General features: G+C 34.0%; 1 protein-coding gene across 1 annotated transcript; it reads left to right on the plus strand.

Annotated features, from left to right (window-relative positions):
- On the plus strand, nt 14,785-17,644 carry LOC105157077 (isoleucine N-monooxygenase 1-like). The gene is made up of 2 exons (XM_011073371.2): nt 14,785-15,745; nt 16,932-17,644. Exons 1-2 carry the CDS (start codon nt 14,798-14,800, stop codon nt 17,568-17,570), a joined length of 1,587 nt encoding a protein of 528 aa, XP_011071673.1. The 5' UTR covers nt 14,785-14,797; the 3' UTR covers nt 17,571-17,644.

Consider the following 17,644-nt stretch of genomic DNA (forward strand, 5'->3'; position numbering starts at 1 on the left):
AATTGTTTACTTTTAGTCATCTGACAGATTTTCGGACAATTTTACCCCTATGAGTGCATATGGACTAAAACCGCCTTTCAAAAGTTGTATAGGGGTAAAATTGTCCGAAAATCTGCCAGAGCACTAGAAGTAAGCAATTTCATAAGTTACTGAACTTAAAAAAAAATGGACATAGTTATCGGACTAAAATTAAAATTAGGCATATTTAGCGGATTAAAATAATATTTTTCCCCTAAAAATTATACTATGTTAATTAAGATATATGATCCGTATTACAATAATAATAATAATATTACCTGTCGTATTTATATTATATTGACGTGATCCATGGCTCATGTTATTATTAAATGTCCAGACATCTAAAAATAAAAACACGACTAATAATAATCAAGAGAAAAATAATCTTATATAAAATAGTATTTCTAATAGTTTTTATTCTTGTGATGGGAGTACATCGAAAAAATTGTGAGTTAAGTGATAGTAAAAATTACAAATATTTAAAAATAAAAGTTTAAAGGGCAAAGTTGAAGTTTGAGTAGGTAATGCTTGGAAAAAGAATTTAATATCTACAATTTTACCTAATAAACTACAGAAGTTCGTAGAAAATTGTTTATAATTTTTATTTAAATTAATTTAACTTAAGTAGTTTACAAGCAGAAATTATAAAACAAAAAATACTACATTAGAAACAAATAACTATAATTTTAATAGTTGTGGACTAAAATCGTGGTAAATTATTTTTATTGGCCAGAGTTAAATAATATTGCTGTGAAAATATAGATTTTTTTTTCAACAAAAAGTTATTTGCCATGACTAAGAGTCGTAGTTGCTTTTAACTATAACAAATATTTTAGCTATCCTCGTAAATATATACCACACTTAACAACCATTGCATGGCCGTATGTAGTCTCAATGACCGTTTGCTAAAACTATTTTATTTTTAATCATGGCAATAAATAATCATATTAAATATTGTATTTTTTGTAGCGCTCGTTGCAAATGTCTTTTAACACAAGGCTATATTTGGATTATGAATTTCAAATTTTTAGTCAAGAAATTGTTTAAAATTGTTGTTAACTTTCAAGTCCTCTATTTTTAAATTCGAACTATATTTTATTAAATATTGATAATTTTAAAGTTTCTTTTAATATAAACTTATTCGAAATCTTTTCGTCAAATTCCTTTTTCAAAATTTAAATCCATAATTTAAAATAATACAACTTAAATTAGTAATTTCTTGGAAACGAGGAGATTTATAAATGGGGATTGCTCGTAAATCTCTTCATATCGATTCAATGAAACTGCACTAATCCGCTCAAAATTTTGTCGGGTTTAGACTTCTTGAAAATAGTGATAGTGTAGTTTTATAATATGAGATTTATATATTTGAGTTAGGTGGTCATTCAATAATATTTGGAATCATTCTACCCGACAAACACTATTGATCATTACGTAATGACGAGGGTAATTACAAAATGATCAAATTGTCCTTCCATTTTGAAGAAATCTACCATAAAAGGCAAAAATTCGAGCATGATGGCGCATCCGACCCGACCCGTCTGACTTGGTTCATCCCACCTGCACGCTTTTCTGGCCGTCGGATCATCTGACACCCAATCACCCAGATGATGCCACGTGGCAAGCATTCAAGAGGTACTGTATGTTTTAACTACCAGTATTTATGAACATTTATGACAAGTGAATTTATTACGTTTTCTGATCTTACTAGCTCTCCGTTGATTGCTTTCGACCTCACTTTTCTAATTTAAGCATAGAAGGACCTTAGTTGGGGCTACCCAGCAAGCCTAACGCGTGTTCTGTTATCAGGATCCACTCGTAGGAAGCTCAAAGAGGGATTAGCGACCCGATCTCAGGATACCAGATTCAGCAATTCGACCCAAATTGTGTGACCAGCATCATGTAATATAGTTAATATGTATATATTTTAAAGTATTTTATAAGTATGTATGATTATAATTATCTTAAAATAGTAATTTAATTTTCATTATCTGTTGTAAACTTCCGATTCCCCCAAATATTTTCCCTCATGTTTGGTAATTAGTTTATTTTTACAGAAATTTTGATAACATATTTATATGAATATCAGTGAAGTGATATATACGTTGCTTTCAATCAATAACACTACAAAAAAATATAATATAAGTGATAATAATTTTTATCTTATCATTATATAAATATTAGTGACAATTGTCACTAAATATACAATTTGTGACACAACTTTAATGGCAACTTAGTGACAATAATATCCTCATTATACATGTGTCGCTCATTGTATTTAGTGACAACTTTGTGTATATATTTTTGTCACTAATTTTTGCTAGTAACAATGTTCGTAAAATAATAGTAATTTATTAAAATCATGAAATTCATTATTGTGATAAATGAAACATTCTTGTCACTAAATTATATATATGTAATTAATGACAATATTAAAATCATCACTTAATTTATTTTATCACTAAATTTTACATACTTTTATAGTATAAATTTACATTAAGTAAGACAAATGCCCATACCTCGGCTGGAACTCAAACTCATAACTTTGAACGTATTTAGGAGACTTCAACCTTAATTATTAAATTAAAACATTATTAAAACTTATAAAAAATTAGACCTATTAAATGATACTAACTCCTCTTCTCCTCCTATTTTTTTCCTAAGTAAATTCATTGGACAGACCAATTACTAATTGATAAAGCTATACTATTTATTTATTTTTAATTCAAACTAATAAATCAAAATAAATGGGGTCTAAATCCTTTACTTACCCAATCTAAACCACTTGATCCCAGTTCTTTCATTACAAAGGATGTTGGCGATTGATATGTCTTGCATTTAGTGGCAGACTGGTAGTGTACTGATAAAGTAGTTGCTTAATCAATTATTGGTTTCATGGATTATTTCATGTGAGCGTACGTATTATACATTAAAAGCAATTAATTAATTATACAATTTGATTCAATTAAGGATTAGAGTTTCATTTTCTCCTATAGTATTTTTGAGAGCATCTTCATAACATCTAATCTTCTCCATCACCTCTCCTGCCGAAACTTGGGTATTTTCAAAGATGAGTCTATTTCTAGCTCCCCACAGAAACCAGCAGGTGAGGAGAGCCCTACAAAAATCCTCCTTATCCAACATCCTGTGCAAGCTCCTCATCTAATCTTCTGGGTTGTCATGTCCTTGCGAAATGATTCTCCAACGAAGGAGAGACATGGCCCAAACCTGGCGGGGCAATGAAGATCGAAGCAAGGAGTGTATTATGTCCTCTTGCTCACTTCCACACCAAGGACAAGTCCCCTAAGTCTTTACTCCCCTTCGTTAGATTCAGCACCATAGGAAGTCTATTCCGGAACACCCGCCACTCAAACAATCCAACCTTAGGCGGCACATGTGCTAACCAAATAAACTTCCAATTCACAAGTCCAACCGATGAGGTTTCCCCTGCCTCATTAGATTCGCGTCGGTCCTCGCGGCAGGCTAACTGGAAAGCTTTTTTCACCGTAAAACGACCATGTTAAGGATAGCTTCAACATCCTCTGTAAGAAAGACTTCCTTAATTAATCCCTCATTCTAGGTGCCATCTGCTGTTAGTAGGCCATTAGCCGTCACCTTAGGATCAAGGGAAAGTGGTGCCGCTACAACTCGAAACAATAGAGGCCTTAGAATCCAGTGGCACAGGATGTTAACTTTTCGTCCGTTCCTAATCTTCCAACAAGAACCCGCCTGTATGAGATATTGCGTACCCATTATGCAACGCCAGATGAAAGAAGCAGATGGGCCAACTGAAGCGTTGAGAACTTCTGAATCAGGGGAGTAGTTTTGTTTAAGAACACGAGCCAGCACTAGTGTATAGTTATAGATATACAGTCTACGAAATCCGAGTCCTCCTTCCTTCTTCCTAGAGTGCAATTTGTCCCATGATATCAAGCGAATGCGTCTATGATGCAGGTCGCACAATTTTGAGATCAGGTCGTCGGACCTGGTACCCTGAGGTCGGGTCGCTGAATCCCTCCTCGGGCTCCCTACAAGTAGATCATGATAACAGAACAAACGTGAGTCTTGCCGGATAGCCCCCAATTAAAGTCCTTCGATGCTTAAGTTAGAAAAATGGGGACGACAGTGATCAGAGGAGAATGTGTGGGATCAAGAAAATGTAATAAATGCACTTGCCGAAATATTTATAAATGCTAGTATTTATAGTTGTACGATACCGCATGGTTGGGTGCCACGTGGCATCATCTGGGTGTTCCGACGTAAGGTAATCCGACGGCTACCAAGACAGATGGGTCCCAAGAGATCAGGCGGGTCGCCCGCATCTTCACGTGTGGATCCTGCCATTAGTTGCAAATTTCTTATTGTGCCACAGGAAATCTGCCATCATTTCCTCTATCTCCCAACAAGTAGAAAGCGGAAGTAGAAACTAGCTCATGGCATATGTAAGCATAGAAGCGATAACTGTTTGAAGAAGCACCATGCGCCCTGCTTGTGATAAATTCCGACAACGCCAGCTTTGAAGCTTAGCCAAATTCGATCCTTAATGTACTGGAAGACCGACCTCTTTGACTGGCCCATAGCGACTGGCAGACCGAGATATTTGTCGTGTTGTACAAATCGCATTCTATTAAAAAAAAAGATAAGTTATTATTGTCGTTTTACAATTTAAATGTATTTAATAATGTAAAAATCGCAATCTATAAAAAGAAAAAATAAGTTACTAGTGTATTGTTCAAGACTAGCGGTATACTGCACATTGTGTGTGCCAAAATATTTAAAATTATAAATAATTATTTTTTTCAGTAAAATTTTTTATTTTAATAAAAGAAAATGAACATAATTTTTGAAATATATTAACAGGTTACCTACACCTCTTTTGAAGTGGAAAACACCATATGAAGCACTATATGAGAAACCTATTAACTATAGCCATTATAGAACTTTTCGTTGTTTATGTTATGTCACAAACACACTACCTAACAAATCAAAATTTGATCCTAGAGCCTCAAAATGTATTTTAGTAGGATATGCTCATAATTAAAGAGGATATAAGCTGTATGATATAACCAAAGGAACTATAATAATTTCAAGAGATGTTACATTTCAAGAACACATCTTTCCATACGTAGAACAACAAACAGATTCAATAACATGTTCCATTCCAACCATTAAAGCTGAAACAGAAAATGAAATTATAGAACATGATAGAATTGAAGAAGAACAAAACACTGACATTGTGTTTAAATTTGTGTTTTAGTTGTTTTGTTTTGTGTTTTGAAAATAGAGAGAGAAAAATAGAGATAAGTGAGTGTGTGTTGAAAATAGATGATATGTTTGAATTTGTGTTTTGGGGTAATTTAAAATATTTTAAAATAAGTGGTGTATGTTTGATGTTGGGATTTGGGAGATAAAAATCACTGTTCATTTTCAAATCATATATATTTATATATATAAATATGTATATATATAAATCTTTTATGTTTAATATTGTATTTTTGGGAAACAAAAATTACTGTTTATTGTCAAATTGTGTCTGTTTTATATTATGTATATATATATATTATATGAAAAGTTGAAAAATAGAAAAATACAAAAATAAACATTGAGTATGTTTTATCTTACCTCAAAAAATGCGAAGATTCAAATCGAAATGCAGCCTGATACTTCAGAGAGCTTAGAAAACTCACACCAGGAAGAAAGCATTGAGTTACAACCTAGACACACTACAGAAGTAAGAAGATCTACTAGGACCACTATAAGACCAACAAAATTTCAGGACTTTATTTGCTCACAAGTATCGGAAGAAACTAATATACCAATTGTTGTACACTCTATCGGTATGCACTAATGTTTCATTACAACATCATCACATGAAAGGGAACCTAGAACCTACACTCAGGCCATTCAAAGAAAGGAACGAAGAGAGGCTATGAACTCCGAATTAAAGGCTTTAGAGAAAAATAAAACCTAGGAGATTGCATTATTGCCACAAAACAAGAAAGCAATAGACTGTAAGTGGATATATAAGCTGAAACTTAACTCTGATGGATCCATTGAAAGATATAAGACTAGATTAGTGGCTAAGGGATACAATCAAATAAAAGGATAGACTCCATAGCCAGTTTCTCACCTATAGTTAAAGCAATGACAGTAAGAACCTCGTTAGCAGTTGCTGCAAAACTGCACTGGTTTGTGCACCAATTGGATATTAACAATGCATTCTTACATGGTTTTATAGATGATGAATTATATATGCAGGCACCTAAAGGCTATTCAATCCCTGAAGAGAATGTGTGAAGGTTGAAAAAGTCCATATATAGCTTAAACAAGCCTCAAGACAATGGAACCAAGAATTTACAGCTAAGTTGGAAGCTTATGGTTTCATTTTAATCTAAATATGATTATCGTCTTTTCACTAAAACCACTCCAGCTGGACTTTTTTGTTTGCTTGTATATGTGGATGATGTTCTGATTACAAGGCCCACAGAACATGAAATTAAAGAAATAAAACTATACTTAAACAGATTATTCATTATTAAAGACCTTGGGACAACAAGATATTTTCTGGGGCTGGAAATTACTAGATTAAAGGAGGGTCTCACCATCACACAAACAAAATACATAAAGGACATTATTGAAGATACAGGATTAGCTCAAGCCAAGGCTACAACCACACCATTACCATCAGGCGTCAAGTTAACAGCTTATGCAGAGGAGCAATTAGATCTTCCAGAAACATATAGAAGATTGTTGGGGAGGCTCCTTACTTAGGATTCAGCAGGCCTGACATTTGCCATGCCTCACAACAATTGAGCCAGTTTATGCAATATCCATGCAAGGAACACATAGATGCAGCTATTCATCTTGTGAAATATTTGAAGGGAACAGTTGCAAAGGTTTATTTTTCCCTGCAGTAGCTAATTTTGAACTATTATCCTATTGTGATGCTGATTGGGCCACTTGCAAGGATACAAGGAGGTCCCTAACTGCTATTGCATATTCCTTGGAGGGAGTTTGATTTCCTGGAATATGAAGAAGCAGACAACAGTCTCACGTTCCACAACTGAGGCTGAATATAGAAGCATGGGCTCTGTAGCATGTGGATTAACTTGGATATACAACCTTCTTGGGGAATTTGAACTTAAGGTCCTTACTCCAATTCCCTTTTTATGTGACAATCAAGCTGCACTCCATATAACAGCAAATCCTGTATTTTATGAAATAACTAAACACCTAGAGATTGATTGCCATCTAGTGCGGGATAAGTATAAACAAGGTTTCATAGCCCCTGCACATGTTTCATCTAAGGGCCAGTTAGTTGGTATCTTCACTAAAACACTTCCAGGGCCGAGTTTCATGTCCATTGTTTCCAAGTTAGGACTTATCAAGGTTTTGACACGTCCAACTTGAGGAGGGGATGTAAAAATGCAGAGTGAAGAACCACAACTGCTGTATATGCTGAGCTGAAGTTATTTCAAGGTTGAAGAAGAAGAACAGTAGCTTAGCTCGTTTTATTTGCTCAGAGACGTGTACGTTTTCTTTGTACGTTTAAGTGGAAATGTGTTTTTACTTATGTAATTAGTTTTGCGCTGTCTAAAGTGTGTTCGCGCTTTTCTACACAGAGGAAAGATTGGTAGTTGGTAGTTAGCCTTCTTCTTCAGTTAAGTCTGGTAAAAGGCTGTACATATACACAACGGAAGAACTGCTCTGTAACTGAGATTTTTCTCTTCTTGAACAATTGCTTCCAGAGAAATAAAAGTTTATGGCTTCTGCCACTTTGCATCTTCTTAATCCTTGCCCTTTTACAGAGTTTGACAATGGCATTGCAAAAATGATCTCCGCAGAAACAACCATCCCAAATTTGCAATAGTGGCGTTGCACAAATAACTGTTATACACAAAATTTGCAACGGTCAGTGTCACAAAAATGACTGTCATAAACAAAACTGCAAACTTTGTGACAGTCGGTATAGCAAAAATGACTATTCAAAACTACATCGCAAAATATGCGACGATGGTCTGTCACATGGCAACAGCCCATCCCCAAAGAAAGTAAATATAGTAGCTGTTACCCGTCGGACATTAGTCTGAACACGATCACAATGTACTAAATATAGATTCGGTCATAGCGACGACCTTTGTGACCGTAAATTTCCTCGACTCTATGAGAATGAATTTTTCATCCCGTATTAGAAGATTACCCCAATTTATTGTCGGTTATCCAATAAGGGAGTTCGCCAGCCCTCTGTTCCGTAGTCCTTGAGAGATAATTCCAGAAAAGAATTTTGAAGTCACATTGGGACGTCAAGCAGTTCGCTTGTGAACCCACTACATGTAACTTCTCAAAGGTTCCCCTTCCACTTACACTAGGTGACCAGGTTCTTTGGGATAGCGTTTATTTCTAGTGAAATGTGTATACACCCTCTGGCCAATTACTGAAGCTCGAGATTCATCCCGGCGCGAGCTGTGAGAACTAGGTCCAAAAATTTTGCATAAAAAGCATCACTTGGGTTTTCGAGTTCCATCACAGCAATAAATTGATCAATATGATCACGTACATCTCCTTCTCACCTCTGCATCAGTTTTTTCTTGGGGTGTGGGTGTTTCTCCTAGTTCCTCATTAGGGTTTTCCCTCTATCCTAGTAAGACTTGTCTCCTTACCATTTTGTCGGTTAAATTTATACAGACGACGCCAATTTGATGCGAAATGAATGAAACTTAGGGAACATATGGTTTAGAGTAAATTCCTACATAGATGTGTTTATTTCTAAGAGGACTTTTTCTCCATTTGTTGTCGTCTGCCTCTTCTTTTGTAGATGGCGGTTTTTATAGAGGATTAACATTGTGCCTTCGTAACGAATATTCACGAAATCTTTCTTGAAACAGCCATGTCGAAAGTGTTGTGTATCAAATCTTCAAGAAATCTCTTTCGTATGGTGGTATTTGGAGAATCCCATCGAGATGTTATAAGGGTTTTCTTCATGTTTATTCGGCTCTCTTACACGAGCTATTAGGGGACTGAGGTTGTATATATTCTTTTTAACAATTTCAGTTTTTATGAATCTTTAGACCTCGTGCCAATCTTAAGTAAAATAATTGTACTTTCATGATGAACTTCTAGACCTCGTGTGGCTATTTTTACATTAGCTCGTAATTTCTTGGTGAATTCGGGTCGTATCTCTTCATCTACCCTCATCATCTTCGAATAAAAATTAGTACTAAAAGGTTTCACATGTAAATAATTAATTGAAAAATCAATAAATTCAGATGAACTTGCCCTAAAATAATCAAGAAAATCAATGGAGTGAGAGTCAAAGAATGTGAAACCAGCCTATAAAATTCTTCTTAGAAATAATTCATTACAAGAGTCGTTACAAAAAAATAAAAAATCATTCCAATTTAAAATAATTTTTTTGTAGTGTTTGTGCTAAAATTAATTAAAATGATATTCAAATAAATAACTAATTTCCATCTAAATATTAAGTTTCAAGAACAAAACCAACTGTGATTAATTAATTGATTACACTAAGTCAACATAAACATGTCTTGAACAATTAAATAATGGTTATTGTGAAATAACATTAATTATAGATAAAAATTTGAGGATAGAAACTTGAGGACAGAAAACAATACCGTAAAAACGAGGGCCAAAGCTTTTATTATCAACCTACTCATGTTATGTGCACAATATACACACATGTATTGTATGTGCACAATATACGCTTCCCTAAGTTGAAGAAAACGGCAAAAGTGAATAGGCGGCAAAAATGTCAAAGTGGGATCCTCCTTTTTGGAGCTACAAAGGCTCTTAATCTAAATAGTTAGGGGTACATTTCTTCCTTAGGGTGGAGTACATTGAATGATGTGTGCGGCCCAAGAAAACTTGGCCTAAGAAGAGGTTAGGTAATCCAAGCTAAGCTCATCAACTCAAGACGAAAGTGGCCCATAAAAAAGGACCACAGATCTAACCTAAGAAGGAGGCTTAGAAAGAAGCTGTTCAAGCCACAGGTCCACATCCAATGCCCAACTATGGCAACCTAAGAGAAGGGAGGAGCCCCCTAGACACAGGATTTCTAAATCTAGAAGGACTCCTGCAGAGTAAGAGTCCTCACATGAAAAGAGTCATTCTCCAAGCAAAGACGTGCTGTTGTGAACTGATCAGTTAAAGATAAGACCAAGTCAATCCTTATCCGTATGTATTTTAACCCTTCCCTTCCGAAGATAAAGGCGCTAAGCAAAGTCCCGGTAGAGGGGGATGCCCCCTCTACATATGCAGGTTCAGTCCCTTAATGAGCACACCTTTCAAAAGCTGAAAAATTGCTTTCTACTCTTACTTTGGCTATCAACTTGCATTCTGACCATAATTTTTTCTATAAATTTCTTACTTATATCTCAAATTCTCATAACAATTTATTTTTATGATTGTTTATTCCTAAATCCATAACTAACTTGAACATCAGAGTGCTAACGTGATATTTTGTAGGTTTTATTTTTCAAGTACTTGCGCTTGATCGGCCAAAATCCTTCATTGAAATCCAAGCTCGTTGGAACCCCACTACAAAAAAAGGCGGAATTTGTAACGGTTTTGTAACAGATTGGAAGTGTTGTCGTCATTGAGGGGTGATAGATATATATCTATTTTGTAATGGTCATAACCTTTACTAAAGTCATTACAAATATGTGGTGTGTGTAAAACCATTACAATTTATTGTTCGTTACTAATTTTGCTACCGTTTTTCTAATGGCTCAATTTTTTTGTAACAAATTTGCAAGGTTGAGAGATTGGGTAAGCTGCGAGACTGTGTTCACTACGCTCACCATAGCGAGGGCCTGTTTTCTTATGGTACTACTAGACATCCTATGACTCTTCCTTCCTTTCGGTAAGCTCAGTCCTCGAGGGAGGATCCGAGAATCCACTGTATTCCTTAATCTCTCTTTCTATATCGGCTTTATCTAATTTTAGGTAAAATAAGGAGCCGTTATAATGACAGTAAGAAAAAACACTAGAAATTATACAAACAGACGGTATTACAAAAACTATGACAATTAGAACGAACTTTTTATTAGAGGTCATTACAAAAGTCACTGCAACATAACATAACATGAAGAGTTCCAAAAGTCGCTACAAAATTCGATACAAAATAATTTAATCTTTGGAACAGCCAAACTAATAAGAAACCGTTAAAATGGTCATTCCAAATGAAGGCGAAAAAAATGGTGGGAAATGGTATTTGTAATGGCCAAATTATATATAGCCGTTAAAAATTAATATTTTTGAAATCAAAATTAAAAAAATGGTGAGAACTCTAAATTCGATTGACCGTTACAAATGTTGTTACAAAGGTAAATTACACTGGCCGTTACAAAAGCAGTAACAAAACATGAGCCATTTCAAAAATTCAGATTGGAAAATACGATATCTTTACATCCGGGCACCCGATTCATACAAACTTTAAATATATGCAAGAATGTGTCCATTAAGTCATATTAGATGGTGTGATGTTAAATCACATTGCCTGATTTAAAAATACACTAATTTGAATGATTACTATTACGTTATAGGAACGATATGTCAAAATTCGTATACCCAGTAAGGCCACAACTTGGCCGAATGGATTCTTTCATAAGTGTGATCATATCTGACGGTTGGATCATAATTTTGACGATTCGATTAACCCATGCAGTCAACACTATAAGATGACAGTTACATTGATTTAATACTAATATTTATGAATATAGAAATTTATTGCAAACTGCATACATGTATGAATGTCAAACAAAAATATTTATTTCTTTAATATTTTGATTATATTGTTCTAGTACAGTAATACGTTTGCATAGCATTAAATCGTCGAAATGACATCTTCTTTTAGAATTAAATTTTAATAAAATTAATTAATTAATTGTAACGGCTTTGGAATGGCTTTTGTAATGGAATTTATCAAAAAAACGACGTCGTATCCGTACTTTGTAACAGCCTTTGTAACTGATTTTTAAACTGTTAGATTAAGCAACATATATTGTAACGAATTTTGTAATGGCTTTTTCAATTTAGTAACTCTTTTTGACACGATTTTTGGAACGGCCAAGTATATATACAACACTTACAGATTTTTTCTTTCTTTCTCCTCTTTTTGTCTAATTCCATCTTTCTCCCTTCCCCCCACCGCTGACCCACCACCACCCTCTCTCTCTCTCTCTCTCTCTCTCTCTCTCTCTCTATTTTTTCGCCTTTTTCATTCTACCGGCCCACCCCAACCCCCGTCTCCCCTCCCATCGCCTGCCACTGGCCCATGACGGTCCTCAACCACGCCTACCATAGGTCCACTGGCCCACGACCGTCCTCAACCATAGCCTACCATAGGTTTTTTTTTTTATTATTATTTTCTATTTTTATCTGTAATTTTATAAAATTTTTAGGTGTAATTTTTCTGTTTTTATGTGAATTTTTCTAAAATGTCTGTAACTTTAATTTCTGAAATATATGTTATTTATTTTAATTTATGAAAATGATGTTGTAATTTTAAAAAATCTGCATTATTTAAAAACTTTTGAATTTCTGAAAATTTAAAAAAAATTTGCTACTTTTTAAAATTCTGGAATTTATGATGATGATGATGCTTGAAAATTATGGTGATGATGCTTGGAAATTTCTGAAACTTTTTTAGGAATTTCTATAATTTAAAAAAAACTCAGAAATTTTTCATAATTTCTGAAATTTCTTTTATTTTCTGTAATTTAAGAAAAAAATTGAGAATTTTTTCATAATTTCTTTATTTTTAAAAAAAATTCAGAAATTTTCCGTTATTTCTGAATTGCTTTTATTTTCTGTAAATTTCTATAATATTCTGCAATTTTCTGCATTTTTCTACATTTTCTGTAATTTTATTAAATATGTATGTATTTTTTTGAATTTAATTTTTTTTTGAAAATATAGCATAATAATAGGTTTGAAAAAAAAGGCCTTAACAGGAATTTTAAAATCAAATTATTAGAAAATTATGGACTGCAATGCAATTTTTAGGAAAATTATGCATCTACATAAAATTTTTAAAAAAATCAGAGGACTTTAATGTAATTAAAATTTAGGAAATCGGAATTTCTCTAGAAGTATTAAGAAATTATGGACTACAATGCAATTTTTATTGAAATTATGCACCTAAATAAAATTTTTAGAAAATTACAGGACCTTAATGTATTAGGAAAATAGAAATTTTAATAAAGTTATTAAAAAATTATGGACTACAATGGAACTTTTAAAAAAATTATGTACCTAAATGAAATTTTTAGAAAATTAGAGGACCTTAATGTAATTTTAGGAAATGGGAATTTTTTGAAATTTATAAAAAAAATATCATTTTATCAATAATTAACATTATATGTTTTTAACGTTAACTTTTTTTTAAATTATAGATAACGACTATTGGTGCTCCGCCACCATCTCGCAGATCCCACAGGAGCACCAGCTATTCTGGTTCCAAAAGTTGAAGGTAAGTATAATATTATTTAATTTTAATTAAAATTATATTTTTTTATAAAATAATTATATTTTTTTTTATTTGTCCATTTTGCAGATGTTGCACGTGGGACTGTGACGTCATCTGTGATTGGGTGCAGATGATCAAGCGGTACCTTAGAAGCATCCATTCGAACTGGCCCTATCATCTAGCGCCCCAACCTACAGCTGATCCCCATGCACCCGACGACGACGACAAACACGCGGCCGCTGGGGATAATAATTTAGATTAGGATAATTTTTTTCTATTTTGTAAAAATACAAATTTCGTAATAATATTTTTATTTTTTAATTAAATTAATATTTTTTTTATTATAATATGTGTTTTTTATATAAATTCATTTAGTTAATTTTATAAAATAAATATTAAAATATATTAAATAAATAATAATTTTTGTAACTGCATTTGTAACGGCTTTTGTAATACATCAAGAACATATAAAATCGTCAGGCCATTACAAGACCGTGCAAAAACCAATTATAAGTTTCGCAAAATGCCGTCAAAAAACCGTTACAAAGCTGTGAAAAAGGCGGTTACAAAAGCAATAGCAAAAGCCGTTACAATAACAATTAAATCAAATTCAACAGGGTCATTACAAAAACAGTTTCAAATTTATTTTTTTCCATGTCACCAGATTGTAATGGCCACTAGAGGCCGTTTCAATAACCGTTACAAATTGTAATGACTTTCAGTAAAGCCGTTGCAAATATTTTAGAGCTCCTCGTTTGGCTGCAATAGGCCTTTTCATTACAAAAGCCGTTCCAATAAATAATTTTTTTTGTATTCTTGGTGCTAAAATCACATACATAAAAAAAATAATTAAAATGATACTCAAATAAAATAACTAATTTCCATCTAAATATTAAGTTTCAATAACAAAACGAAGCATGTCTCTAACAATTAAATAATGGTGGTTGTGAAATAACATTAAGTATAGATAAAAGTTTGAGGATAGAAAGTTGATTACAGAAAACAATACCGTAAAAAAGAGGGCGAAAGCTTTGCAATACCATAAAAGTTTCCAGAATTTTCTTCTCAACCTAACTCATGTTATGTGCACAATATACAGACATGTATTGTGTTGCGAACTTTTGTTTGTTTTAATGTAATTAAATGCCGCATTAACGTAGCTTTCACCTGCCCTTTAGATGGAACCTGCATCGAATTAACCTACTAAAATATGGCGAAAATTATCACACTATTTATTTATGGCAGGTGATAATGCCACAGCAAATTTCCTTACCCTTTCATTGGTTGGCTGCCATGGAAATTAGCAAATCAAGTTTTTTCATCAATCTTTCTTTGTTGCTAGCGTTATACTTTGCCACCAAAATCTTTAACAAATGGCTATGCCTCAAGAAAAGAAGAACACCTCCGCTTCCACCAGGGATAATGGGTTACCCCATCATCGGCTGCTTCCCTGAAATGATGAAAAATAAGCCAACGTCCCGATGGGTGCACCAACTCATGCAAGAAATGAACACAGAAATAGCATGTATCCGCCTTGGAAACACCCATGTTATCTTTGTCACTTCTCCTGAACTCGCTCGAGAGTTCTTGAGGAAACAAGATGTGATTTTCGCCTCTAGGGCTGACGTTTTATCTGCCAAGCTGACAAGCAATGGGTACCTGACAGCAATCTTTTCGCCCAACTGTGATCAGTGGAAGAAAATGAGAAGAGTTATTGCCACAAAAGTGCTTTCACCAACAGCGCACCGATGGCTCCATGGGAAAAGAGTTGAAGAAAGTGATCATCTTGTCAGATATGTGTTCAAGCAAAGCCAAAGTCCACTCACAAATGGATTTGTAAATGTGAGAGTTGCCGCACAGCATTACTGTGGGAATATGGCTAGAAAATTGATTTTCAATAAGAGGTTTTTTGGGTCAGGAATGGAGGATGGAGGCCCTGGAATGGAAGAGAAAGAGCATTTGCAAGGAGTCTTCACAATCTTGAAATACGTGTATGGGTTCGGAATTGCTGATTATCTTCCATGGTTGGAGGTTTTCGATTTGGATGGGCATAAAAGAATTCTCAAAGATGCTCTAAAGAGAGTGAGAAAATACCAAGATCCAGAAATTGAGAAGAGGGTTGAGATGTGGCAACGAGGAATGAAAACAATAGAAGAGGATATCCTTGATGTTCTCATTAACCTCAAGGATTCAAACAACAATTCTTTGTTGTCAATTCAAGAGATTAAAGCAGAAATTACTGTAAGTATATCCTCTATTTTCTAAAAACCTCGATAAATCCCATGCCGGGGGCATGTCGATCTGTGGAGCTTGAATATATTTTTAGGGCTCTAAGTTTTCAATTATATATTATTAATATATTTTCTCTATAAGGAGTAAAAGATAGTGGAATTTTCAACAAAAAATACTAATTATTTAGGAAATATTGCAATTTTCTTCTTGTAACTTAGGGAGTTGGTAATTTTACTCCTGCATGAATCAAATTTTGAGATTTAGTCCTATAACTTTAAAACTTTGACAATGTTGGTCCCATCTGGCCGGAACCAATTATAAACGTCATGTGCTCCTCACTTGCATTTTTCCAGCCAAAAAGGACTAAACTTGTCGAATTTTTAAAATTATAGTGTCAAATTATAAAAATCAATACATACATCCCCAAAATTGTCGTTTCTAAATTACAGGACGACAATCGCAATTTTTCCCTTTATACACATATAGATTAAGTGTATATGAATATCTATTAAATTAAACTCTATTTTGTAGAAGTGTATGATTATGCTTAAATATGTATCATGTATTGGTAGGTATTTTATATACAAATTTTCAAGACATTTTATTTAGATAGAAAAAATATTTTTTTAATCATAAACAGCTATTGCAGAGTGAAGAGGGATTAGACCTTATTTCAGAGTGACGCATTCTACTCCCATTCCAACCAACCCATTAAGAGTATATGAATATTTGCATTTGCACCTGTAGATAGATTAATTACTCAAACCCTTAAGATCAGCATATATGAATCATTGTTTTAGCTAACATATTAGCAAAAAAAAGAAACCCAAAGAATTGTGCATTCTTGTCATAATTGGAGTAATTGTTTTACAGAAATTATATATATATATAGATGGTGAATAGCAATTGACCCCCTTGTGATATTGAAAATGAACACATTATCCCATATGAAAAAAATATAGCAATTTACCCCGTGTGCTTTTTAAAATGAGCAATTTACCTCCTTATACAGGGAGGTAAATTACTTCATTTTAAAAATCATAGGGGGGTAAATTGTTGTATTTTAAAAAATGCAGGGAAGGACTCCTTTCATGTGAGGGTTACTTGCGATATCACAAGGGGGTTACTTGCATTTTTTCCTATATATATATGTTGTTTAGGAATTTTCATTTTTGAGTTTTACGTATGTCCACAGGAATTAATGCTGGCCACAATTGATAATCCATCAAATGCAGTTGAATGGTCTCTTGCAGAGATGATCAATCAGCCAGATATTCTTAATAGAGCATGCAAAGAATTAGACCAAGTTGTAGGCAAAGATAGACTAGTCGATGAATCCGATTTGCCTATGCTAAATTATGTCAAGGCTTGTGCAAAAGAGGCTTTTAGATTGCATCCTATAGTACCTTTCAACGTCCCACACGTATCGGTAAAAGATGCTACTGTGGGTGGATACTTTATTCCTAAAGGTAGTCATGTTTTGCTAAGTCGTCGAGGACTAGGGCGAAATCCTAGGGTTTGGGAAGACCCTTTGGTATACAAGCCCGAACGCCACATTGTTAGCAAAGACTCGGAAGTCATGCTTGTGGATCACGAGTTGTGCATGCTATCATTTAGCACGGGAAGAAGAGGATGTCCAGGCGTCGTGCTTGGTTCTATCATGACAACCATTCTTTTGGCTAGGCTTATTCAAGGGTTTGTTTGGACTACACCACATAATGGTCTAAGCAATATTGACTTGGTTGAATCAGACGGAGGTTTGCTAATGGCCAAGCCCTTGATTGCTCAGGCAGTGCCCCGATTGGAACCACAAGTTTATCGGAAACTCATGTAGTAATAATATCATGTTCATGCTCTTAATGCAATGTTACGTGAGCAAATTAACAATTACATTTGTGTTTAGTATGC

This window comes from Sesamum indicum, linkage group LG3 (assembly GCF_000512975.1).
Source record: "Sesamum indicum cultivar Zhongzhi No. 13 linkage group LG3, S_indicum_v1.0, whole genome shotgun sequence".
NCBI lineage: Eukaryota > Viridiplantae > Streptophyta > Magnoliopsida > Lamiales > Pedaliaceae > Sesamum > Sesamum indicum.